Source organism: Petromyzon marinus, chromosome 9, assembly GCF_048934315.1.
Source record: "Petromyzon marinus isolate PM22_M1 ecotype Great Lakes invasive population chromosome 9, UKy_Petmar_22M1.pri1.0, whole genome shotgun sequence".
Taxonomy (NCBI): domain Eukaryota; kingdom Metazoa; phylum Chordata; class Hyperoartia; order Petromyzontiformes; family Petromyzontidae; genus Petromyzon; species Petromyzon marinus.
The window spans coordinates 12,702,602-12,727,534 of record NC_133675.1 but is presented as its reverse complement, the minus strand read 5'-3'; the positions used below and the strand labels follow the sequence as shown (position 1 = coordinate 12,727,534).

General features: G+C 47.6%; 1 protein-coding gene across 2 annotated transcripts in view; it reads right to left on the bottom strand.

The window, feature by feature from the left end:
- Positions 1–11,172: 11,172 nt before the first annotated feature.
- Positions 11,173–24,933, bottom strand: part of LOC116940498 (serine protease HTRA3-like) — a 50,899-nt gene continuing 37,138 nt past the window's right edge. Inside the window, exons 12-15 of one of the 2 annotated variants that reach the window (XM_032950402.2) lie at positions 24,487–24,601; positions 19,893–19,950; positions 15,421–15,513; positions 11,173–14,845 (exon numbers count right to left, since the gene is read on the bottom strand). In XM_032950402.2, the coding sequence (XP_032806293.1) occupies positions 14,680–14,845; positions 15,421–15,513; positions 19,893–19,950; positions 24,487–24,601 (432 nt within the window). In that variant the 3' untranslated portion in view covers positions 11,173–14,679. Of the gene's footprint in view, positions 14,846–15,420; positions 15,514–19,892; positions 19,951–24,486; positions 24,602–24,621; positions 24,916–24,933 lie in introns of those variants that run through there. The other variant, XM_076065915.1, reaches the window with a different exon arrangement.

Here is a 24,933-nt window from a genome sequence, read left to right as displayed (position 1 = left end):
GCGGGCCTGTGGCCCAGACGGAATGCTTGGAGCCAGACATCGAGTAGGAAGGGTGGGGGGATCACGTTTCTGCCAGAAACACACTGCATCCTGAAAGCGCTGACTCGGAACGTCTGCAAGAATTAATTTTAAAACGTATAATTGCAAAGGCACGGATTTCTCATATAATTTCCAAGAATAAACCACCCAGAGGCTTTTTGTGTGTGTGTGTGATGTTTCGGACAACTGTGGTAACGAAAAAGATGTCTTGTCGCTACATTCGGAAAAGTTATATCGAATGCAGTTTTTGCAAATTATACGAAATGCAATTAGACGAATATATGCTATAACTGTGTACTGTTTAGAGATGTTTTAAACTAATTCACATTACATTATTCTTGCCCTAAATAACCTAAATTACTTCTGTATTAACGTCAATGTTTTATGCGCTCTTGATTATGTAATGAGCCTACAATGCAGCTTGGACGGTGTTCAAAGGCCATAATAATTATACATGAACGGTAATGAAGTGGAATTTTAAGCAAGTGTAATTGCAATTCCACTTTCTAAGTCTACATTGTTTTTCATGGGAAAATGTAAGTTGATGTAATTCAAATAGCGTTGCAGGAAGTCCATTTAAATGCTTCCCCGTGTAAAAAAACAAGGCAGCTTTTGTTATACACTGTGTGATTTCATTAATTGTATTCTTCTGTTAAAACAACGGTTAAATGTTCTGTTGGCCGGCAATATGTCTTGTGACTTTATTGCCAACATTACGTCTCATAAAGCCTTAGATCCAGCTATACCTTTCATATTTGTGCATATAAAAAACGCATTAGCCAATATGGATAACCATTGAAAAATGTCGAAGCTTTTATACATTATTTCCCAGGTGCAGGTTTTCAAAGAACCTGAAAAAATCGCCTGTTTTTGTGATCTTGGTCCTGTCAACTCACAAATGCATTTAGCAAGCACCTACGATTCAAAATTATGGCCTGGATGTGGGGTATTCCAAGGCCCTGAGGTGTCATCTTTGGACAAGAACCAGCTACACTATATTCCCATGCTGTGGGACAAATTATACAAAAGATCAAAAGTAGTCGACAGATGTCCCAAAGGTTAACTTCCATCGGATCATTTAACATACGATTTTGAGCAGGATTTTTGTTGTTGCATGTCATTGTGGGTTTGTGCAAATGTAAACGGAGGCTCCTTTCATAAACGGTGCATGAAAGTTTGAATTCATTTAAGTAAATATGTGCACAGACGCGTGACACACGCGAGCGGTTGGCGAGACGCTTCCTGTTAATGCATAAATCACACTCACGCAGCTGACCCTGCAGATCACAATGGGCTTCTGAGTTGACCTCACGAGGGCTCCGATCAGCTGAGCCGTGACTCATGAGGGCTAGGATGCTGTCATTTACTTAATTTCACTCGCACATCCACGCTCCGTTTGATAGATGAAGAGTCCCCGGAGTGAGGGAGACTGCTCTCCGTGCCAGTCTCGCTGATGTGCGATGCATTACCTTTAGCTAAAGGCGCAGCCCTGCAATTGCGTGCTCACGCCACTCCTGGCGAAGGGGCCTCGCTGAGAGGGAGCTGTCAGAAAGCCCGTGTGAAGGGGGCATTTGGCCTACTTGTCCCACCCTGGAAGGACATCTTGGAAGAGGTCGGGGTACCCGCACTTTACCTCACCAGACGCAAACCCTGCCGATTGATTGTGGCGCACCCATTTATACTGCTGGGCGGACGGAGGCCCAGGCTTTTTTTTTCAAGAAACGTGCACCTTTGTTTCAACTGCCACGCCGGAAGGTCAAATCGAACTGGCGACATCTGGATGGCAAGAGGCAGGTTTTTTTCTCTAACCGTTAGATGCCAGCAGCATGCCTTTACGTGGCAAGAAAAATACATTTGACTCTGACCTGGTGTACAATATCAACCGCTATGTTTTGCTGTCAGTTGACCAGACTTAACCGTGACCCATACAGGCAGAACCAATCCTGCACGACGATGACAGACGGCAGTGCTTATACCTCCCCCCCCCCTGCTTGCAATAGACTACAGTTTGGCCTTCAACAAAAAAACGCAATTATTTTTTTTCTTGTGACCTCAATGTCGTTAAAGAATCCCCAGTGCGGTGGGCCAGGAAGAAGCTATAGAAAGTTGCAACTTTGTGTAAAACATCAGGCAGGCATTTAAAATGTAACTCTGACCTTTCCACTTGAAGTTATTCTAAATTGTGAACGCCCACGTGGAAGTAAACCAGATTCCCTGACCTATAATTCCCATGCATGTGTGTGCAGTATAAAGTATAAGATACTTTTAAAGACCATTACAGCCCTTGTCAATCCAGCAGCGGCTGTACATCTACATAGGCATTATTTGCCATGTCAATAGGACGAAGCAGACCTGGGCACAGCAACGGGTTTAATCTATTTACGATGTGACATTGCTAAATATTTGTCTATTAATCTCTTTGCTTTACGATATATCTCACGGTCATCCTCCCATACTGAAAACTTAATGAAATGCTTTGTTTGCCATACGAATGAAGCAGCGGGATAAAGCATGACTCACGCAGACGTTTAATTAAATGCGCCACAAATGTGTGATCAGATATAGCACAGAGGAGTTACAAACGCTGACAAAAAAAAAGTAACGTGACTGACTCATCTGGGTTGTGAGGCGGGGGCGGTGAAACATCACAAGGCAAACAGTCTGGTCACGTCGAGTGAAGAGAGGTCCCAAAACCACAAGAGGCAGGCGTCTGCTCGCGGATGGGTGCGGCGATTGCTGAGCCAAGCCCAGCAGCTGCTCCCCGTGAAGCAGAGACAGGACGCGTGTTTTCTACTCCGCCATCGTTATTTCACAGAGTCCCCGGCCACTGCCGCTGTGAGGCCACCTCTTGGACAGACAGACAGACGCACACACGACTTGGGAGGTGGCGACGCCCCACCATCCACCCTCTCACCATCTAAAGAACCCACTCCCCCCCCCCCTCACCATCTAAATAACCATCTAAATACCTAATACAAAAAAAAAACACACAGGATGCGTAAATAAGTCACGCTTCGTGAAAGCCCGCTGCGACAGATTGCAGTTACCACGGCAAAAAGATTATTATCCTTGAGGCAGAAAATAATATACATAGGTAGGCATGCGTTCGACGCATTAACAATGAAAAGGGGGGGAGAGGGGGGGGGACTTCGCTTGAGACAGGTCGCAAGCCTCTCTCAGAGCCAGATACGAATCTTTCCCAAACATTAAAAAGGGACGGGAATTTGCCCCCGGGAAGGAAGTCGGAACGGAGTGGACGCGTGAGGCGGCTCAGTATTTGGATGCTTACCCCAGCCGATAACCCTCCCCTCCCCCCCCCCTGCACGTCTGCAGGGTGTGAAGTGTTGTGCAAAGGGTCCCGGGGGTGAGGAGAGAGCGACAGGGGAGGGAGAGAGGCAGGGCGAGGAGATGCGGGCAGCACTTGCGCGGTCAAATGCCAACGCAGGAGGAACGCGCGCGGTTGTCGCCGTAGCTAAGGCGACAACGCAAAGATATACTCATGGCCAACGGAATTGCAACTGAAAATGGCAGCTGCGGGTCCTTTTAATAGTGCTCGCCGCTATTTCTATCGCTCTGCCTTCCCACCAATCTTCCCCGCTCACCTCCCCCCCCTCCGTTCCCCCTGGCATGGGGCACTGAGCCGGTTGCCCCCTTCACCCACCACTGTCCTGACACGTTACATTGTGGGCGTGTTCTCGTGACGTGGTCAGTCAGGGTGGAAAACAAATATTTCCCAACAATCTTCCTGGAATTGGCGGCATCGGTGGAACGGGGACCCAGAGGACGTGGGAGGGAAAAAATAAATGGGCCGATAGCTTCGAAGAAAATTTTCTGAAATTGGGAATCGGACTCACGGGAGTGGATAGGGTAGAACAATTTACGGAATCTACCCCCCCCCCCCCAAAAAAAAAATCCTCTATTATGGATGATATTGGTCGCGAAAGCCTATGTGATAAACAGGTTAGAATCATTGTCTGGAACTGGGAATCACACTCCCAATACGCAGATAGGCTGTAAGGCAGACGCAGACACAGTTGGAAGTTGACCATGGGTCAGCTGACAACACGCATCGGCATGTTGGTGTAACCGAGACGTTGAGTTCAGTAAAAGATCAAGTATCTTCACCAGGCCACCAGTCCGTGTAGTGAGATGGTCAGAATTAACCACGGTGCGGATACCGAGAGAAGACAAACGTAGCAGAGGAAGACGACAGCGGAAGAGGGTGGCGAGATGAAATCAAATAATTCGGAGGCCGTCACTGGACCAAGACCAACTTAGGGAATGGAAGGAATGGAAGAAACATGGGAGGAGGGGGCATTTTTCTTGAAGTGGGATGCTACAGATTGACAACAACAACAACACAACAACAAAAAATGACAAGGGGCGCTGAGTGGGTGGATCCCTTCATCCTAGTCACACACCCCACTGCCAACCCTTGTGGCAGAAATCATGAATATCAGTGTGTACATTGAGTAGAACCAACGCAGTTTACTTACGGTGAAACTTCACGGGAAAAAATTCACTCAAACGCTATTACCGCCAGTGGCCTCACCTTGCAGAATCATTCTCATGAGTTTTTGCAACCGAATCGAGTGAGGTTATGGGTGGTATAAACACGTGCCAACGCCCAAATACCAGGCGACCGAAGCCTCGAAAATCACGCACACGAATACGTTTGGAAGACTCTCGCGCCGCGTCTCTTCACATTGTACCTATACACGCCGGAAAGCTTTACAGAGCACAACCACCAAATCCGACGCAAATTTGGGAATTGTTCTCCTGAGGCTGACAGAGAGTGGCAGAGGGGGGGCAACCCGGTTGGTGAGCTACGTTAATGACCTCCGTGCTGCTGCGACGCGTGAGAGTGCATTTCCACGCGTTATTCCGGGATCATTCATTGGAGCCGACTGACATTTAACAGTTTTCCGAAACGTTTCACACCTCTCCTGCCAAAGGCCCAAATGAATTCGTGTGTTTTCATTGTGCGAGTGCGTATGACTGTGTGTGTGCGTGTGAGAATGTGGGGAGCAGTAGTAGTGTAGTGGTGAGCACACTGCGCTACAAATCCTGCAACCCGAGTTCGATTCCCGCTCACGGCCATCACCAGTGACGAGTATTTGAATCGGTCCTGGGTCTCCCCTGGGTCGACTCAGCCTCAAATGTAAACAGCGCCACTGGGGAGACAAAGGCGGCCGGGCGTAGTACTGGCCACCCACCCCCTTGTGTGCCGTTCCGGCCTTCATAGGTGCTCGCGAACAGCACTTGTCCCAAAAATATGTTACAGGCTATATCGGGGATCTTTGTCTTTGTGCACAAGTATGACAACATGAAAAGTGATTACTCTATGTACGCGTTTCAGAACGATAACACAATTTTATGATATCTACAAATGTCAAATTTTATTGTCATATAATCTAGTTTGTAAGAGGTTTACTGCTAAAACATCCTCATAAATACCCTGAGTTCAAATCTATTAAGCGCATTTAAAACTCCTAAAAAGCAACAACACGGATTGATTTGAAGGTGAATCAAAATGTGTATTTTTCTCTGTGTAGGCTAATTTGGTTTAGTAACGCCAATTATTTACCCGTAAAAGCCTCACTGAGCCTCAAGACATTTAGGGGGGAACGGTGGTGCAGTGATTAGCGCACTAAGATATGAACCTGGCGACCCCTGCGCAACTCCCGGCCTTTGCTAACATCCGCAGAGAGTTATCCGAAATGCTTCTGCACCTTCCTTCAGCAGTCTAAAACGACCATCATGGTGAAGTATGGTTTAACAATTCCCATAATTGACAGGGCATCGGGAGGCCTCATACAGTAGAGCATTGAATTGACGATGGGCTGTATAATTTTTTTCATGTTTTTTTTTATTCTTTCCGAGTGCATCCCTCATTTATTATAATTACCACGGTTGTGGACAAGGGGACTGCTACAGTGAATTCTTCAAAAATGTAATTCACCAACAATTATGCAACAGTCGTGCACCACCACACACTCTCGGTCAACAACAACGTTTCAGCTACCTCACCTGAGGCAGCGGATTGACAAAGGCACGTGAAGTTTCGCGTTCGTTTCTACATTCGAGGCTCAATGTGACCGAATTAAAATCTGCGAAGATGATACTCGCGATGGGTGCGACATTCCGTAGGTGGGCTCGTGAATTAAAAATGGACATTTTTTTTTCATTCATCAAATTAGTTACAGGTATGTAAGAACTACCGTGGGGAAGGATACGCTTCAGCAGCCAGCTCAAGATGACTTGCACCCTAAGAATAAAAACTACATGGATAGGCGTTGAAGGCGGCGTATGCGGTTCCTTCCTTCTCAAAACACTTAGCGGCTTCCCCTCGCTGACCCTGGGGGGGGGGGGGGAGGCCGAGTCGGGGTTTAAATCACTTCCGAAGTCCATCGCACAAGCAGCAAAGTGGCATGGGACAAACGCGCGGTGCCGTTAAGACGAAAATCTGCTGGTGCGCACAGGAAATCTGTCGGGACACTGATAGACTCTTGTCCCTTGCTCTGGGTTGCTGAGACCAAAACAGTCGGAGGCTTTCGTGATCGGGATGATTATATATATTTTAATTCGCTTCCGCTTGCTTGCGACGATCCCTCTGAGAGTTCAGTAAAAGCGTTAGATAATGAAGTAACGTTATACATGTACCTTTACAGCCATCGCAAGTCTGCATTTTCTGTGCTTTGGGATTTTTATTCAGCTAAAGTAAGCACGAGGATCTGATCTACCTTCCGCGATATAAGTTGTAATGCATTTCACATAAACCTACATTTACATATACTTAACCGTTTGCTCGAGTAATTTATGATTACGCAGAGTATATCAACACAGCTTCTTATTAAAGGTTCAGTTTTATTACACTAATTACACGTCAGTATAAGCAAGTACGCCTCCGTTAAAGCATAACACATTACAAGCAAGTCTTAGTAAAGTGGGCTATTACATTACCAATAACAAAACGGTGCGAGGCAATGCGCTTCTGACAGTCAGCTTACAATGGGACTCCGTCGTTCAGCGAATTCCTACAAATCACCCGAAATGCACTCCGATATTTTCTGGGCTCAACAGCTAAGCAGGTTTGAGCTTGTTTACCGTTTGCATGGGTACACCACCGGGGCTTACCACGTGCGTGTAGACATTCGGCTTCAGGATGACCTGGAGGAAGCCGCGTGGAGTGTCATCCCCTCGTCCACGTGGGTCCATTCCGTGTTTCTCCGTGTACTCAGATTTCCACCCCCACGTGCCAAACACTAATTGTGGAGCCGGTCAAACATCCTCACGCAGGATCCTCCGGGGAGAATAACCTTGAGTCTCAGTGAGGCTTTAATGGGTAAATCATATAGTAAAGTTATAAATACGTGAATATAAATTAATAGTTGTTTAACCTATGTACAACTTGCTGACAAATTAGCACCGCTTGTGTTTAGAAAATACACAAAGAAAAAAAGAAGCACTGCATCGGTCTGCATTGTCTGTCGAATAATGGGTGTTTGATTTGGCAGGGGACCTTTCAAACAATGACATACATTCGCAGAGAGTGCCGTGGGAATCACGGTCGTGCGCGGTTCCAGCAACAATTTTAATGGGTTTCCCAGGGAGACACGTGCCAGGCAGGAGTGGCTACCTTGCGCCACTGGGCAGGGCTTGTGATCACACGCAGACGGGAAAAATTACGCCCGGTGAACCACAGAATCGCACGAAACCCACCTTTGACTAAATATGTGACACCAAGAGTCTTGCGCATGATCTTTATTTGATGAAGCGAAGACTGAATTGAATGTATTGTTCACGTGAAATATCCATTGACGTGAATACAGGCTGTCGTGGGGTTTTGAACTTGTGACTCATAACTTCAATGGACACTTTTAAAAAAAAAACTGCCCCAAACAGGAGATGAACGACCCCAGACAGTGGCTGGAAATCGCAAGCGCCCCAAACGACGTTTCGCCAGTGATTGCAACTCCTCCGTTTTGTAGATTATAACTGACTGGAGTAAATTGGCTTATATTGGTTTTGTTGTTAACCATTGTTACAGGGTGGTGGAAGGCCGTGGGGGACTGGTTTGGTTTCATCCTATGGCCTTCGTGCGTTAAAGCAAATAGGTTAAATATATATTTTTTCCAGAGGAAGTTTCTGTGGCTTTCTGACATCTCAAGCAAAACAGCTTAAGTGCATCACGTCTGGGATAGCAGCTGTGAGCAAATAAGAAGAAACACCCATGCCACCCAGGGGAAGCCTATTCTCTCTACCGAGCTCTGGTAGTCAACTTACACTCGGGCCTTTTTTTGTACTCCAAAAGCCAAATATAAATCAAAAATGCGCATATTGGTGTTACTTAAAGTACTCTCAACAATTAAATATTTTTTATATGCTTTTGACCAGCTGCATGCGTCTATGTAAAAACAAAATAAGTATGCACGCTGTTTCTGTCCAGTGCCTTGAGACGCTACTTAAACCCACGCTTGTGTTGTATGACGTTAGAATGAGCCCCTGCAGCACGGAAACACAAAGGGCTCTGGAACGAAATCGCCACTGGACGTCTTTCGAGAGCTCTGTGAATGTCGGATGTTTTTTTGTGGAGGGTGCTCTTTATAGTGAGGGCATCTGTACGCAAATGCCAACTAACGATGGGTCAAAATACCAATGCATGTTGAATGAATGGTCCAGTGTTTCAAATGTATGAACACAGTGAAAGTCTTCAATACGCTGAATGACAAGCGGGAGCATTGTATTATTTCCCCTAAGATATCTCAAGCATATGAGATGACTTCATAAAATAACTATTAAAATGATCTGTCGGAATATTAAATTACCGGGTGCTTCTTTGAGTGAGATAAAGATTTACTTTTAAAAATGTGATTTACAGTGAGGGAAAAAAGTGTTTGGTCCCCTGCTGATTTTGTACGTTTGCCCACTGACGAAGAAATGATCAGTCTATAATTTTAATGGTAGGTTTATTTGAACAGTGAGAGACAGAATAACAACAACAAAAAATCCAGAAAAACGCATGTCAAAAATGTTATAAATTGATTTGCATTTTAATGAGGGTAATAAGTATTTGACCCCCACTCAATCTGAAAGATTTCTGGCTCCCAGGTGTCTTTTATACAGGTAACGAGCTGAGATTGGGAGCACACTCTTAAAGGGAGTGCTCCTAATCGCAGCTTGTTACCTGTATAAAAGACACCTGTCCACAGAAGCAATCAATCAATCAGATTCCAAACTCTCCACCATGGTCAAGACCAAAGAGCTCTCCAAGGATGTCAGGGACAAGATTGTAGACCTACACAAGGCTGGAATGGGCTACAAGACCATTGCCAAGCAGCTTGGTGAGAAGGTGACAACAGTTGGTGCGATTTTTCGCAAATGGAAGAAACACAAAATAACTGTTAATCTCCCTCGGCCTGGGGCTCCATGCAATATCTCACCTCGTGGAGTTGCAATGATCATGAGAACGGTGAGGAATCAGCCCAGAACTACACGGGAGGATCTTGTCAATGATCTCAAGGCAGCTGGGACCATAGTCACCAAGAAAACAATTGATAACACACTACTCCGTGAAGGACTGAAATCCTGCAGCGCCCGCAAGGTCCCCCTGCTCAAGAAAGCACATATACATGCCCGTCTGAAGCTTGCCAATGAACATCTTAATGATTCAGAGGACAACTGGGTGAAAGTGTTGTGGTCAGATGAGACCAAAATGGAGCTCTTTGGCATCAACTCAACTCGCCGTGTTTGGAGGAGGAATGCTGCCTGTGACCCCAATAACACCACCCCCACCGTCAAACATGGAGGTGGAAACATGCTTTGGGGGTGTTTTTCTGCTAAGGGGACAGGACAACTTCACCGCATAAAATGGACGATGGACGGGGCCATGTACCGTCAAATCTTGGGTGAGAACCTCCTTCCCTCAGCCAGGGCATTGAAAATTCCAGCATGACAATGACCCAAAACACACGGCCAAGGCAACAAAGGAGTGGCTCAAGAAGAAGCACATTAAGGTCCTGGAGTGGCCTAGCCAGTCTCCAGACCTTAATCCCATAGAAAATCTGTGGAGGGAGCTGAAGGTTCGAGTTGCCAAACGTCAGCCTCGAAACCTTAATGACTTGGAGAAAATCTGCAAAGAGGAGTGGGACAAAATCCCTCCTGAGATGTATGGAAACCTGGTGGTCAACTACAAGAAACGTCTGACCTCTGTGATTGCCAACAAGGGTTTTGCCACCAAGTACTAAGTCATGTTTTGCAGAGGGGTCAAATACTTATTTCCCTCATTAAAATGCAAATCAATTTATAACATTTTTGACATGCGTTTTTCTGGATTTTTTTGTTGTTATGCTGTCTCTCACTGTTCAAATAAACCGACCATTAAAATTATAGACTGATCGTCTCTTTGTCAGTGGGCAAACGTACACAATCAGCAGGGGATCAAATACTTTTTTCCCTCACTGTAGCTACAGGTTTCCTTATATCAGGTGTATATCCCTGTCTTTAGGTGTATATCAATGTCTTTAGGTGTATATCCCTGTCTATAATATAACCTTGTGTTCCCAATAAGTGGCTCGCCTCTTCTGTGGTTTGAAAATGAGTTAACTTTGCTTGTATTGTACTTGATTTAACTAAATAGAAAATTATTGTCATGTTTTATAAAAATGTTGCCATTTCCCTTGGAAACAAAGTTAAACAAAATTCATGCTTCGTGGCCACACTGATGCGATTAAATCGAGTACTGTAAGATCATTTATTCGAGTATACCTCTAAGAATGCGCTTCCCGGTCCAGAATTTAGATCGTGCTTGACATTACCCAGCATACTCGCTTTCCTCATGAACATTCCCCTTGCAGGGTAGAAGGCATGCAATACAGGAGCAGGAAAGTACAGTGTGGCTACTGAGGGTTGGAGGGAGAGAGAAAAAACGAGCACAAACCACATGCTTCTTTCCATGGCATCAAACCAACTTTCACGTGGACGATTGACGTGGAGTAGACGACTAAGAAGCTGGGGCATGAATCCACAAACAGGCGAAGAACACAACTCCAGCAAACGTGTGCCTTGTGAAAGGCGTACAAGTTTGTCACACGCAATTTTTTTTGCCCACACGAATAATTCGACGCATTTCGGTGACATTTTTGCACTTTATTGCTCAGCTTCTCGTTTTGTTTACAAGTGGTCACTGCCGCACAGGGGGTATAAAAAGGAGATCCCGCGAGTTTTATGGCTTGTCCCGGCTTCAGCTGACACCTCGCACCTGTCTCGCAGCGCATCGGAATCACGCGATCAGTGAGCGACGGCTAGGTGGCATTCATTAAATGTGGCCCAAATGACAATAAGCCGGAGAGACCTGATAACAATCGTTTGCACTTTAGTTTACCCCTGGCATTGCATGGGAGTCACGCGGAACAAAAGCGAATGCAAACACAAGACATTAACGGCAGGGGAATTAAACAACTATTGCCAGTTCTTTCACTCGCACGAGGGGGCATTCGGTACTCCCCACCCCCCAACTTCAGCCTTTGTTACTGGTCCATTGAAACACATCACTCGACAGCGCGAGCCGTCCGCTGCATCTGGCATTCCAAAACATCCGGGCAAATTGGGTGTTAAATTGTTACAAGTAAACTAAAAGCAAAAGCGCATTTGCTACGCTCCGATCGATCCAATTGCCGTGGGTTCCACATGCCCACCACAGCTTAGAAGTCACACATGTGGCCGACAACGATGCTTGATTCAGCTGGGCTCGCGGCTCGGTTTGTTCATTAACTCTAAAAAAACAAAGTCTGCGGCGCCTGCATTATCGGCCTTTCTGTACAAGGGCTCTTGCACGCTTCCATACAGGGTCATGTACATTTGAAATGTTTAACGGTAACTATTTACAAAATTATGCAAAAAAAACAATAGAAAAAAACAACAACGCTTCAGCAACTTGTACGTGTTTAACTCCTAAATGTGTGTTTAAAAAAAAAAACAAGTATTTTTCTTACATTTTTATTGTTTTCGTTTCTTTTGTACTTTTTTTCTTTTTAGAGAGCACAATACTTTGACATATACCGTATTTCCTTAGCGTGGAAAACACGAAGCAAAATTGTGCTTATTTAATGCAATAAAAATAATCATCTAAACTGAATTTGTGCACATTTCTAGGATTAAAACACTGAACTGCAAGTATATAAAAAATCAGTGTAAAAATACATTTATATGAGCGGCATGGGGAGGCTGTCTCCATCAGGGCCAAAAGCACGACATGTCTAATCCCATCTTGGTGGCCTAATTCTGCTCGTTGCCTGTGAGGCATTGATCAGAAACTGAACATATTGATTGTTATGGAACCTCAGCAACCATCCAGCCAGTCCACTTCATGATTCATACCTCTACCACCACCATCAACGTTTTCCTGGGACAACCATTGTTTTTATAATGCTAAGAAGAGCTTAGGCAAAATTCCAATGGACTGCAAGAACAATCATCCAGAAGTCGATCAAACATCGTTTCAAGACGCATAACCGAGTCCCATCGTGATTGACAGGAAAAGAGCGGGTGAAGGGAAAGAGACTCACGCATGTCCAAAATAATCTTTCCGAACTTATTGGTAAACATAAACCAAACTCAATCACAAAGCACTGGCAGGGAAACAGCATACTTTGTGTTCATCATATTTGATTGATTCAAGTGTTTTTCTTTCTCCTTGCTCATAAAGACCCTGTTCTCAGACTCTATACAGCAAATGCATTATTGTAGCACCTACAGATGGTATTTCACAGATGCTAATAGAGTACATTGAGCAGCCCATACGACATGGGTATTGCACAGTGCTTGCCAGAGTTTAATTTTCACATGCATATCTTGTGCGGCACCTACATCAATAATTCCACAACACCCCACTCCTATTTCGCTCCCTACAAATATGTAAAAAGCACACGGCTTTTGTGCATTATGAGAAATAACAAACAGCTTTACTTGAAAAAGTACATTGTGGTCCCTTAGTCTTGGATTACCACCAAAATACATTTTTAAAAATGTGACCAAATGACAGCAGCAGTGATTCAGTGATAGATGACTGTGGAGCAGTGATCTAAGTAAGACAAGAAGACCACAATGCACTTTTTCAGGAAAAGCTGAATGGATTTTATATAACGCATAGCAGATGTGTGCTTTGGTCAAATTTTGGCATCTTCTTTAAAACTTGTGATTTTCCAGACTGCACTTTTCTTCTCTTGTGATCGATAAAGCTCATCATTTCGCAGATTTTAATTTCCCTACAAATATAAGCTTGAGCCCCTCGATAAGGGAAATACACAGCAATGTTTACACAGTGCTTCTGGGTTGCTTTTGGAAACAGCTTCAATAAATCACAAATGTTAGGCACTTTTTTAATTTTCAGAAGCCCTTTGGAGCTCAAAGGTGTAAATTTACGATCCTAAAGGGTTTTCAGGCTTAGTTTTACTCATTAGCTTATAAAGATTTGTATTACTATTGCATACACGTCAAAGTAAATGTGCAACTACCTACAAGTCACCAGTGGTTAACGGTTTATCGTCTGACACTCAATAATGAATGCAAAAACAATCGGGTTTGTTTAAAAAAAAAACAATATTAAAAGTAAATGCAAAGAACTGAGTGTGTATAATAGTTCTTACGCTGTGAAAAATGCAAAATATTTGCTCTGGTAGCTGGATAATGCGATTGTATGGTCAAAACTACAAGGCAAGTTTGTCGTTTGAAACAACTCCTTGCAAACACGCACAGAAGGGTGCATGGTTGGCCTGTAGCAAAGTATCACGTAGTCTGCCTTTCTAGAAACACACAAGCTAAATATTCCAATAATTTGTGCAAAGGTCTCAGATGGAAACAAAATCGTGAAAATTGGCGTGTTGTGGGTGCGTTTTTTTTTTCCACGTGTGCACCTGTGCACGTGCTTCTGTATTCGTACACGTGTGCGGTGCATAGCTGTGTGCATAGTTGAGGGTCGTCTCTTCTTAGAAAAAAATCCGCTCAAATGGCCAGAGGGATGGGATGGCGGTGGAAGGATAACGAGGGGAGAAGAGGGCTTGTTGAATCAGCACAAAACGTGAGGCACAGACGAATCAACATTGAACCGCGATGCCAAACTCCACCAACCGCACAACTCGAACAAAAAAATTGGTCACGCAACTCAGAGCCACGTGCACGTCTTGGCGATTCCTCCAAGAAAACGAGCGTGCCGCCCTGACTGCCATCCCCCTGCCGGAGTGAAGACGGTCGAACCGGGTTTTGCGTGGTCGGGAGGGATCTAAGGGTTGCACGTATGCATGGATTTCTTTTGCACCGTACGTAGCCGTACGACGGTGCTGTTTGATTGAGGGTGGGAAGACGGGCATTGGACAGAGCAGCCAGAGGACGATCCCGGGCCGACGTTTTTTGACGCGGGCGGACGCAGAGAAACCCGAGCAGATACCGGAAACGTGAATTTCAACGCCGCCCCGTCGTTAGGCGTCGATCTCACCGTTTCCACTGAAACGAGGCCAAAAAAAATGGTGAGAGGTTTCAGCTATTTGCGCCCCTCCTCTGTGCCGACTCTGGCGGGGGGGGGGGGGGGGCATGGAAAACCTGACCCCCCCCCTCCCCCCCCGTCCTCGCTCAGCGGCACGTGGCTCAGTCCATGGGCATGGGCAGCACGGTGAACTTGTGGTCCTCGGAGGCACGGCGCACCGCGATGGAGAGCGTGTCGTCGCGCCGCACCGCGTCCGTGACGCTCTGCGTGTCGCGCACCTCCTGCCCGTTGATGCTGATGATGACGTCGCCGTCCCGCATGCCCGCGCTGGTGGGGGGGGGGGGGGGAATGGAGTAAAGAGAAACGTGTCAAGGTAATATCAACAAAAACGACAAGAGAGTTATGAAGGGAGTTCGCTTGCATTCTGCTGAATTTCAGCGTGAAGCTACAGAGCCGGAGTAGACCCAAAGGACCAAAACGTCCATTGGCCAGGAGGAAACGGCACTATCAAAGTCGTAGTCAATAGAGACGTGTTAAAATGCTTCTCGACTTGAACAAGATTATAAAAAACGTGGGAAAAGAGATTCTGAGAGGGGAATCCAGAGTCAAGCAGTGCGAGGTAAGATGCAGTATGGTGGTTGAACGCAGTACAGGTGAGATAACCGAGTCCTCATCAGGGGTCGGGGAATCAACGAGTGAAGTTCACAAGAGCACGAGACATGGCCGTCACAACGGTGGAGTGACATGTATATGTATGTTGAACTTCTTCCACACCGTACGTAGCCAACCGTGCCAATCAAGAGGTGCGGGAAATCGAAGTGATAGAGGCGACAGAAGGGTGCGCTGTGCAAAACGTGCCACGCTCCCACCGCTTGTCGCCTCCCCTGCCGCCGATCACTCACGCGTAAGCGGGCGAGTCCCTGATGACTTCGTGGATGTAGACGCCCGTGCTGACAGTGGGCATGTCCCCGTAGCGACGCAGCTCCTTAATCAGCCTGGGTGAGAGAGGTCCACGAGGATTAGCCTAATCTCCGGGGCTGATGCTGCCGCTGCTGCCGCTGCTGCTGCTGCTGCTTTCTGCTTCCACACGTGTCGTTTTGAGCTGGTGCCCACGCTTGTGCTAAGGGAGGCGCGTTTCCCTGACAGGTGCCCGCCATTACTGATAAATTCGGACATTATCGTCGTCATCATCGGCTATCATTTGTATCAAGCCTCCCGCGCAATACATATGGTTGTCACCTGTTCTGGTTTTCCAGGATCATCTTCTTTTTGAGGTAGATATCCAAGAAAATCCTATCCTGAAAGCTTCCCAGGACATTAGGTGTACTGGTTTTTGTCAATTGCGTAATTATACAGCACTCAAGACAAAGCATGTACATGTGTTCTTTCTCTCTTCCAGTAGAAAATACTCTTCTTCCCACAATGCCCCACTTTTTTTGTACCTCAGAAGTGGAAACTCTAGCAGTACATCTCGAGGTACCAAAACAAAGGGGTATTTGAAATAATAATAACAATAAGAGATTACTCAGCAAGGAAGTGGTTGCAGACCACACACAATATGCAAAAACAAAGCAGCATACTGTAGACAGCACACATACAGAGGCAAACATGAAAAAGCAAAACGAAAAGCTGAACTTGAGACGACTGCACTCCCTTTTGAGATCCCCTGCGCATACACTTACTTGCATGACTCTTGCGATCTCACAGAAGCAATCACGTTGCACATTCGATGGCGCTTAATTGCATACACTAAGAAGAAACGTTATGGGATGCGGCGATGGCGGCGCAGTGATCGGCAAAACCCGGTGACCTGACTTTCGCTTCCGGCCCCGGCTAACGTCCGTGGCGAGTGATATCTGAACGAGCACTGGACACCCTCTCCCCCTCTTCACCAACGCACGGTGACCTGTGTGACCTGTGGTCAAAGATACGGATCCTTTACAAAGCCCAGAACACACCGCTGGAGCAAGTGTTGTTAACAAGCACCTATTAAGGCCAACGACGGGGGTTGGTGGCCCGTCCGCCTTTGTCTCCCCGGTGCTGATGTTTACACACCGCGTCAGGTACTCGTGTAAGGCTGAGTCGACCTAGAGGAGGCCCAGTACCAGTTCAAATATTCGCCACTGTGATTATTGGTTGCGAGCGGGAATTGAGTTCAGGTTGCCAGGTTTGTGGCGCAGTGCACTTAGCACGAGACGACCGCTCCTCATGAAGTATGGTCAAACAACCCACGTGACCAACAAAGCATTCTTCCAGCAGTGGATTGGCATTTGCCAGAAAACAAAAATTATCCTTATTATTCTGTGACGAACTTTCGAAGATCAAAACCAATGCCAAGTTCATACAGCGTCGCATAAAACAGGGCGCTTCAAAAAAATGTTAACACTTCCGAGAATTTGTAACAATACCGCAAGAAATGTGTCTCCAGGCTCTGGAGACCTCCTGGAGTAGAGTCTAGGCCATGTGTTGACGATGATGGCGAACAAGTGCAGACTCTTTGACTTTCTGAAGCTATTAACATACATCTGTTATCACGTTACAGTGTGTTTGTTATCCGTTCTTTTGCCATTCAAAAAAATACGATAGTCCCATGTAAGTGTTAACATTTTTTTAAAGCACCCTGCACAGTGCCTCGAGGACTGTGCACTGGCGGCGGATTGGCAGCGACGTGGTCGAGCCTGTCACACGTGTCGACTTGGAAGGCGCCACCACCACCACTGCCACCACCACCACTGCCACCGCACCACCACCACCACTGCCACGGCACCACCACCACCGCCACCACTGCCACCGCACCACCACCACCACCACCACTGCCACCACCACCACCACCGCACCGCCACCACTGCCACAGCACCACCACCACTGCCACCGCACCACCACCACCACCGCCACCGTAGGACGGCCGGCCTCCACGTGTGCAGGCCGAGCAGGGTGCAACAATTTGTCGCGCCCACTTACAGTTGTTGAAAACAACCAACTTTGTTTTTACTTATTACGCTGCTGCCCCCGGACGCAAGGGCAGCCCCAGCCCCCCCCCCCCCCCCCATGAGGTGCCAACACTTTGCTGGCTGCCCTTGTGGGGCTCGCGTTTTGAAACCTCGCTGCGACGCTTTGACGCACGGCTCTAACTGCAAGCTGTACAGTCTTTTATCTCTGTCCTCTTCTTCCTCTTCTTCTTCCTCTTCTTCTTCTTCTTCATCTTCTTCTTCATCTTCTTCTTCATCTTCCTCTTCATCATCTTCTTCCTCTTCTTCTTCATCTTCTTCTTCCTCTTCTTCTTCCTCTTCTTCATCTTCTTCTTCTTCCTCTTCTTCGTCTTCTTCTTCATCTTCTTCTTCTTCATCTTCTTCTTCCTCTTCATCTTCCTCTTCCTCTTCTTCTTCCTCTTCTTCATCTTCTTCTTCGTCTTCATCTTCTTCTTCCTCTTCTTCATCTTCTTCTTCATCATCTTCTTCATCTTCTTCTTCTTCATCTTCTTCTTCATCTTCTTCTTCCTCTTCATCTTCCTTTTCATCTTCTTCTTCCTCTTCTTCTTCTTCATCTTCTTCCTCTTCTTCTTCTTGTTCTTCTTCTTCTTCTTCATCTTCTTCTTCTTCATCTTCTTCTTCTTCATCTTCTTCTTCTTCATCTTCTTCTTCATCTTCCTCTTCATCTTCTTCTTCCTCTTCTTCTTCATCTTCTTCTTCATCTTCTTCATCTTCTTCTTCTTCCTCTTCTTCTTCTTCTTCTTGTTCTTCTTGTTCTTCTTCTTCTTGTTGTTCTTCTTCTTCTTCTTCTTCGAGTTTGTTTTGAAGCCCATGGGTGGCGTTTTACACGTGCAGAATGGCGGCACCACGAAATGTTTGCACTTTTATAAGCGCAGGATGAGCCGAGGAGGATTAAACGGCAGCCGAGGTTTTAACCCGCAGCGTTTGTTCGTGCTAAGCGTGACATCATGAACATTCCAAATCTGTTCGGTCCGGTGATTTAAAAATCGCTGCTGTCAACAATTCCGCACAGGTGTGGGCATTAGGGTTGGAGATGAGATGAATGCGCAACTACGCTGCTTTGACACTAGCAGGTAATTCGATAAGTTGTGAAGCTTACCGAAGATTAATCATAGCCAGACTGTGCCGGGTGCTCAACCTGTAATTGCAGCAGTATACCGAACGTCTAAAAGAACATTTGTCGAACAGAAATGAGTGCACAGCGGAGGAGTGATATATGTATGTATGTTGAACTTCTCCCACTGCTGTAGGGATTTTTCGCAAATCGAATAGGATTTTGGAAAAGCGCTGCATTCATTAAGTTGTTCCTCCAATTGATTTCGTTTGTGCTGTTCGACGGCATGTGTTGAGGCACAGAATCCATTTGGAAATCTCACCGAGCAGGGCTCAACCCTGTGTGCATGTCAGGGAACAGCAGCGGCGGCGGGGGTGATCTCACACAGGACTTCTCCAGGAGTATCCTTCAAGTGGCATTGTTATCCTTCGCACAGAAGGGCTCACGCTTCCCCACAGACTGCTATGAGATTGATGTATTTGATTGTTAGAGTTGAGTTTTAGTCAAATTAAGTCCACAGCCAAATTTGACGAGATATGTTTTGTAACGTTCGTTGGTAACTTGGCTGAGACCATCAACTTGCTATACTTGAGAACTCAGTTGATGTACCAGTCAGCCCCTTATCAGTGCCCTACCTTATTACAGACCAATTCAGACCTCATTGGTCACCCCGTGCCCTTATAAATCTCAACGTTCGTCCTACAAAGTCTCATCGCAAGGGAGAAACGCAAACAAATAGACAACTTATTTTGCCCGTATTGAAACGGCTGTATGCCGTATGGAGCTAAAAACTCAATTTCCCTGTACAAGAAGACGGGGTAAACCGTATCGGTTGACAGGTATGAGTTGATCAGGGGTAAATGACATCCAGATTCGGATCTCAGCTCTCAGGCACCTTGATATTAAAACGATTTTATATGTATCTATCAACTGAGATACACGAATAATATGCCAATATGTAATGCATTGCGATCATACATTTGTAATTACAGTAAGTGATAGACTTTGTATGATTAATAATTGAGAAGCTTTTGTCAGTTTACTGCTGGATGAAGGTATCACGTTGTGTCAGTCATAGGGGTTGTTTGACCATACCTCACCACGCTGGTTCGCATGGTTTTAAGAATGATCAGATCATCAGATATCACTCGTCGCTGATTGGCAATGATGGAGCCAGTGTTGGCGGTGCTGTGGCCAGATTTGGGTCACCTGTAGTTAGTAGGGCAATCCACTAACTACTGCGACACTGCACCACCGAGTAAAAATATACAATAACACGCCACACTACGTGACAGCAATAGTATGATAATAAAAGTCCTGGTGATCTCACCGAGATGTGAGTGTAGACATTCTGATCCCAATGTATTTCTTTTTTGGCTTGGTTTCTCCTGCAACAACAAAAAACAGCCCCGCAACAATTTAACATTTCAATGTACCCTAAAGTATTAGTTTTGCTGAAATAGCGCCTGATTTATAAGCCGGCGGAGTGCTGTAGGTGTCAGATGCCCATTGAGGACAGCAAAGGTGAAGTAAGATAAGAGTGAGGGTGTCATCCAGGTGTGCGGGCATGTCTTGAGAGATTCGAAACATCGCTCGAGTGAACATCGAGGCACTTTGAAAAGTTTTGAGCTTAGTTTAAACATTTTACATTGGGGTAAACACAGGTGCCTTTCAGGTAAACAGTCTATTCCAGTCAATAAAAATAAAGAAAGAAATTAAACTCTACGTTAAGCATAGAGTATGATAAATACATTATCTTTGCACCACTGATATGTTAGGTATGTACCTCAATTCCTGAAATGGCATTAAAAAATGTTTTATGCAGAAAGATCTCCATTGGAATGTTTTAAGCAACTTAGTTTGACTTGGGTTGTCTGTGGGTTTCTAATTCATTTCAAAACCGTGGCTTGTGTTGGTGGTGGTGGCGGCGTAGAATTATGCTGGCAATTCTATTAGTGTTGGTGGTTATGGCGATGCTGGTGGTGCCATTGGTGATGGTGCTGATTCCCCTGGTGGTAACAATGTTGCTGTTGGTGATCGTGGTGATAATGGTGCTAGTGGTGCTGCCAGTATTGGTGGTGGTAGTCAGACTCGATTGGAGGTTGTCTACCGGCTGAAGTGCCCTTGAAAAAGAGCTTCTTCGCCTAATGGGCTTTACTCGGGAAATGCACTTTTGATTCTGATTCTTGTTGTACTATTGGCAGCGCTGGCGGTGCTGGTAGTGATGCTGGTGGTGATGCTGGTGGTGATGCTGGTGGTAGTGATGCTGGTGATGATGCTGGTGGTGGTGTTGGTGGTGATGCTGGTGGTGATGCTGGTGATGATGCTGGTGGTGGTGTTGGTAGTGATGCTGGTAGTGATGCTGGTGGTGGTGATGCTGGTGATGATGCTGGTGGTGGTGTTGGTGGTGATGCTGGTGGTGATGATGCTGGTGGTGATGCTGGTGGTGGTGTTGGTGGTGATGCTGGTAGTGATGCTGGTGGTGATGCTGGTGGTGGTGTTGGTGGTGATGCTGGTGGTGATGCTGGTGGGGATGCTGGTGGTGGTGATGCCGGTGGTGGTGTTGGTGGTGATGCTGGTGGTGATGCTGGTAGTGATGCTGGTGGTGATGCTGGTGCTGGTGGTGATGCTGGTGATGATGCTGGTGGTGGTGTTGGTGGTGATCCTGGTGGTGATGCTGGTGGTGGTGATGCTGGTGATGATGCTGGTGGTGATGCTGGTGATGATGCTGGTAGTGATGCTGGTGGTGGTGATGCTGGTGATGATGCTGGTGGTGATGCTGGTAGTGATGCTGGTGGTGATGCTGGTGGTGGTGATGCTGGTGATGATGCTGGTGGTGGTGTTGGTGGTGATGCTGGTGGTGATGCTGGTGGTGGTGATGCTGGTGTTGATGCTGGTGGTGGTGTTGGTGGTGATGCTGGTGGTGATGCTGGTGGGGATGCTGGTGGTGGTGATGCTGGTGATGATGCTGGTGGTGATGCTGGTAGTGATGCTGGTGGTGATGCTGGTGGTGGTGATGCTGGTGATGATGCTGGTGGTGGTGTTGGTGGTGATGCTGGTGGTGATGTTGGTGGTGATGCTGGTGGGGATGCTGGTGGGGATGCTGGTGGTGATGCTGGTGGTGATGTTGGTGGTGATGCTGGTGGTGATGCTGGTGGGGATGCTGGTGGTGATGTTGGTGGTGATGTTGGTGGTGATGCTGGTGGTGGTGTTGGTGGTGATGCTGGTGGTGATGCTGGTGGTGGTGTTGGTGGTGATGCTGGTGGTGATGCTGGTGGGGATGCTGGTGGTGGGGATGCTGGTGGGGATGCTGGTGGTGATGCTGGTGGGGATGCTGGTGGTGATGCTGGTGGTGATGCTGGTGCTGGTGGTGATGCTGGTGATGATGCTGGTGGTGGTGTTGGTGGTGATCCTGGTGGTGATGCTGGTGGTGGTGATGCTGGTGATGATGCTGGTGGTGATGCTGGTGATGATGCTGGTAGTGATGCTGGTGGTGGTGATGCTGGTGATGATGCTGGTGGTGATGCTGGTAGTGATGCTGGTGGTGATGCTGGTGGTGGTGATGCTGGTGATGATGCTGGTGGTGGTGTTGGTGGTGATGCTGGTGGTGATGCTGGTGGTGGTGATGCTGGTGTTGATGCTGGTGGTGGTGTTGGTGGTGATGCTGGTGGTGATGCTGGTGGGGATGCTGGTGGTGGTGATGCTGGTGATGATGCTGGTGGTGATGCTGGTAGTGATGCTGGTGGTGATGCTGGTGGTGGTGATGCTGGTGATGATGCTGGTGGTGGTGTTGGTGGTGATGCTGGTGGTGATGTTGGTGGTGATGCTGGTGGGGATGCTGGTGGGGATGCTGGTGGTGATGCTGGTGGTGATGTTGGTGGTGATGCTGGTGGTGATGCTGGTGGGGATGCTGGTGGTGATGTTGGTGGTGATGTTGGTGGTGATGCTGGTGGTGGTGTTGGTGGTGATGCTGGTGGTGATGCTGGTGGTGGTGTTGGTGGTGATGCTGGTGGTGATGCTGGTGGGGATGCTGGTGGTGATGCTGGTAGTGATGCTGGTGGTGATGTTGGTGGTGATGCTGGTGGGGATGCTGGTGGGGATGCTGGTGGTGATGCTGGTGGTGATGTTGGTGGTGATGCTGGTGGTGATGCTGGTGGGGATGCTGGTGGGGATGCTGGTGGTGATGCTGGTGGTGATGCTGGTGGTGATGCTGGTGGGGATGCTGGTGGTGGTGTTGGTGGTGATGCTGGTGGTGATGCTGGTGGGGATGCTGGTGGTGATGCTGGTGGTGATGCTGGTGGTGGTGTTGGTGGTGATGCTGGTGGTGATGCTGGTGGTGATGCTGGTGGTGGTGTTGGTGGTGGTGTTGGTGGTGATGCTGGTGGTGATGCTGGTGGGGATGCTGGTGGGGATGCTGGTGGTGGTGTTGGTGGTGATGCTGGTGGTGATGCTGGTGATGATGCTGGTGGTGATGCTGGTGATGATGCTGGTGGTGATGCTGGTGATGATGCTGGTGGGGATGCTGGTGGGGATGCTGGTGGTGATGCTGGTGGGGATGCTGGTGGTGATGATGTTGGTGTTGATGCTGGTGGTGATGTTGGTGGTGATGCTGGTGGTGATGCTGGTGGTGATGCTGGTGGTGATGCTGGTGGTGATGCTGGTGGTGATGCTGGTGGGGATGCTGGTGGTGATGCTGGTGGTGATGCTGGTGGTGGTGTTGGTGGTGATGCTGGTGGTGATGCTGGTGGTGATGCTGGTGGTGATGCTGGTGATGATGCTGGTGGTGATGCTGGTGGTGATGCTGGTGGTGATGCTGGTGGGGATGCTGGTGGTGATGCTGGTGGTGATGCTGGTGGTGGTGTTGGTGGTGATGCTGGTGGTGATGCTGGTGGTGATGCTGGTGGTGATGCTGGTGGGGATGCTGGTGGTGATGCTGGTGGTGATGCTGGTGGTGGTGTTGGTGGTGATGCTGGTGGTGATGCTGGTGGTGATGCTGGTGGTGATGCTGGTGATGATGCTGGTGGTGATGCTGGTGATGATGCTGGTGGTGATGCTGGTGGGGATGCTGGTGGGGATGCTGGTGGTGATGCTGGTGGGGATGCTGGTGGTGATGATGTTGGTGTTGATGCTGGTGGTGATGTTGGTGGTGATGCTGGTGGTGATGCTGGTGGTGATGCTGGTGGTGATGCTGGTGGTGATGCTGGTGGTGATGCTGGTGGGGATGCTGGTGGTGATGCTGGGGGTGATGCTGGTGGTGGTGTTGGTGGTGATGCTGGTGGTGATGCTGGTGGTGATGCTGGTGGTGATGCTGGTGATGATGCTGGTGGTGATGCTGGTGGTGATGCTGGTGGTGATGCTGGTGGGGATGCTGGTGGTGATGCTGGTGGTGATGCTGGTGGTGGTGTTGGTGGTGATGCTGGTGGTGATGCTGGTGGTGATGCTGGTGGTGATGCTGGTGGGGATGCTGGTGGTGATGCTGGTGGTGATGCTGGTGGTGGTGTTGGTGGTGATGCTGGTGGTGATGCTGGTGGTGATGCTGGTGGTGATGCTGGTGATGATGCTGGTGGTGATGCTGGTGGTGATGCTGGTGGTGATGCTGGTGGGGATGCTGGTGGTGATGCTGGTGGTGATGCTGGTGGTGGTGTTGGTGGTGATGCTGGTGGTGATGCTGGTGGTGATGCTGGTGGTGATGCTGGTGGTGATGCTGGTGATGATGCTGGTGGTGATGCTGGTGGTGATGTTGGTGGGGATGCTGGTGGTGATGCTGGTGATGATGCTGGTGATGATGCTGGTGGTGATGCTGGTGGTGATGCTGGTGATGATGCTGGTGATGATGCTGGTGGTGATGCTGGTGGTGGTGTTGGTGGTGGTGCTGGTGGTACTGCTGCCACTGCAGCATGTGGCGTTGAGAGGTGCGTGGTTACCTCGAAGGCGGCGCTCGTGCGCCTGCTGGAGGAACTCTCTGATGCGGTCGGACGGGATGGCGAAGGAGATCCCTGCCGTCACTTTCAGGGTGTTAATGCCGACCACCTCGCCGTCCTGAAAAGCGTTTACACCACGGGTCGTGAGAATACGATACAGGGTGCAAGGAGGTCTTCATCCAGCAGTGGATACGCAATGGCTGATGATGATTAACATTTTATTAATTCGTAATATTCACGTATCACCGTGTTGTGCAATGTTGCTATGGACCTGTCATCCCGTGTTTACTGCACTGATTTATTTTGTGCAGGTCTCACTTGCAAAATAAATAGTCCTATTTGGGTCTCACCTGCCTTTAAATAAATTAGACACATTTATTCGTATCGCTTGCCTAAATTCTGTTATGTGTTAATGCCGACCACCTCGCCGTCCTGAAAAGCGTTTACACC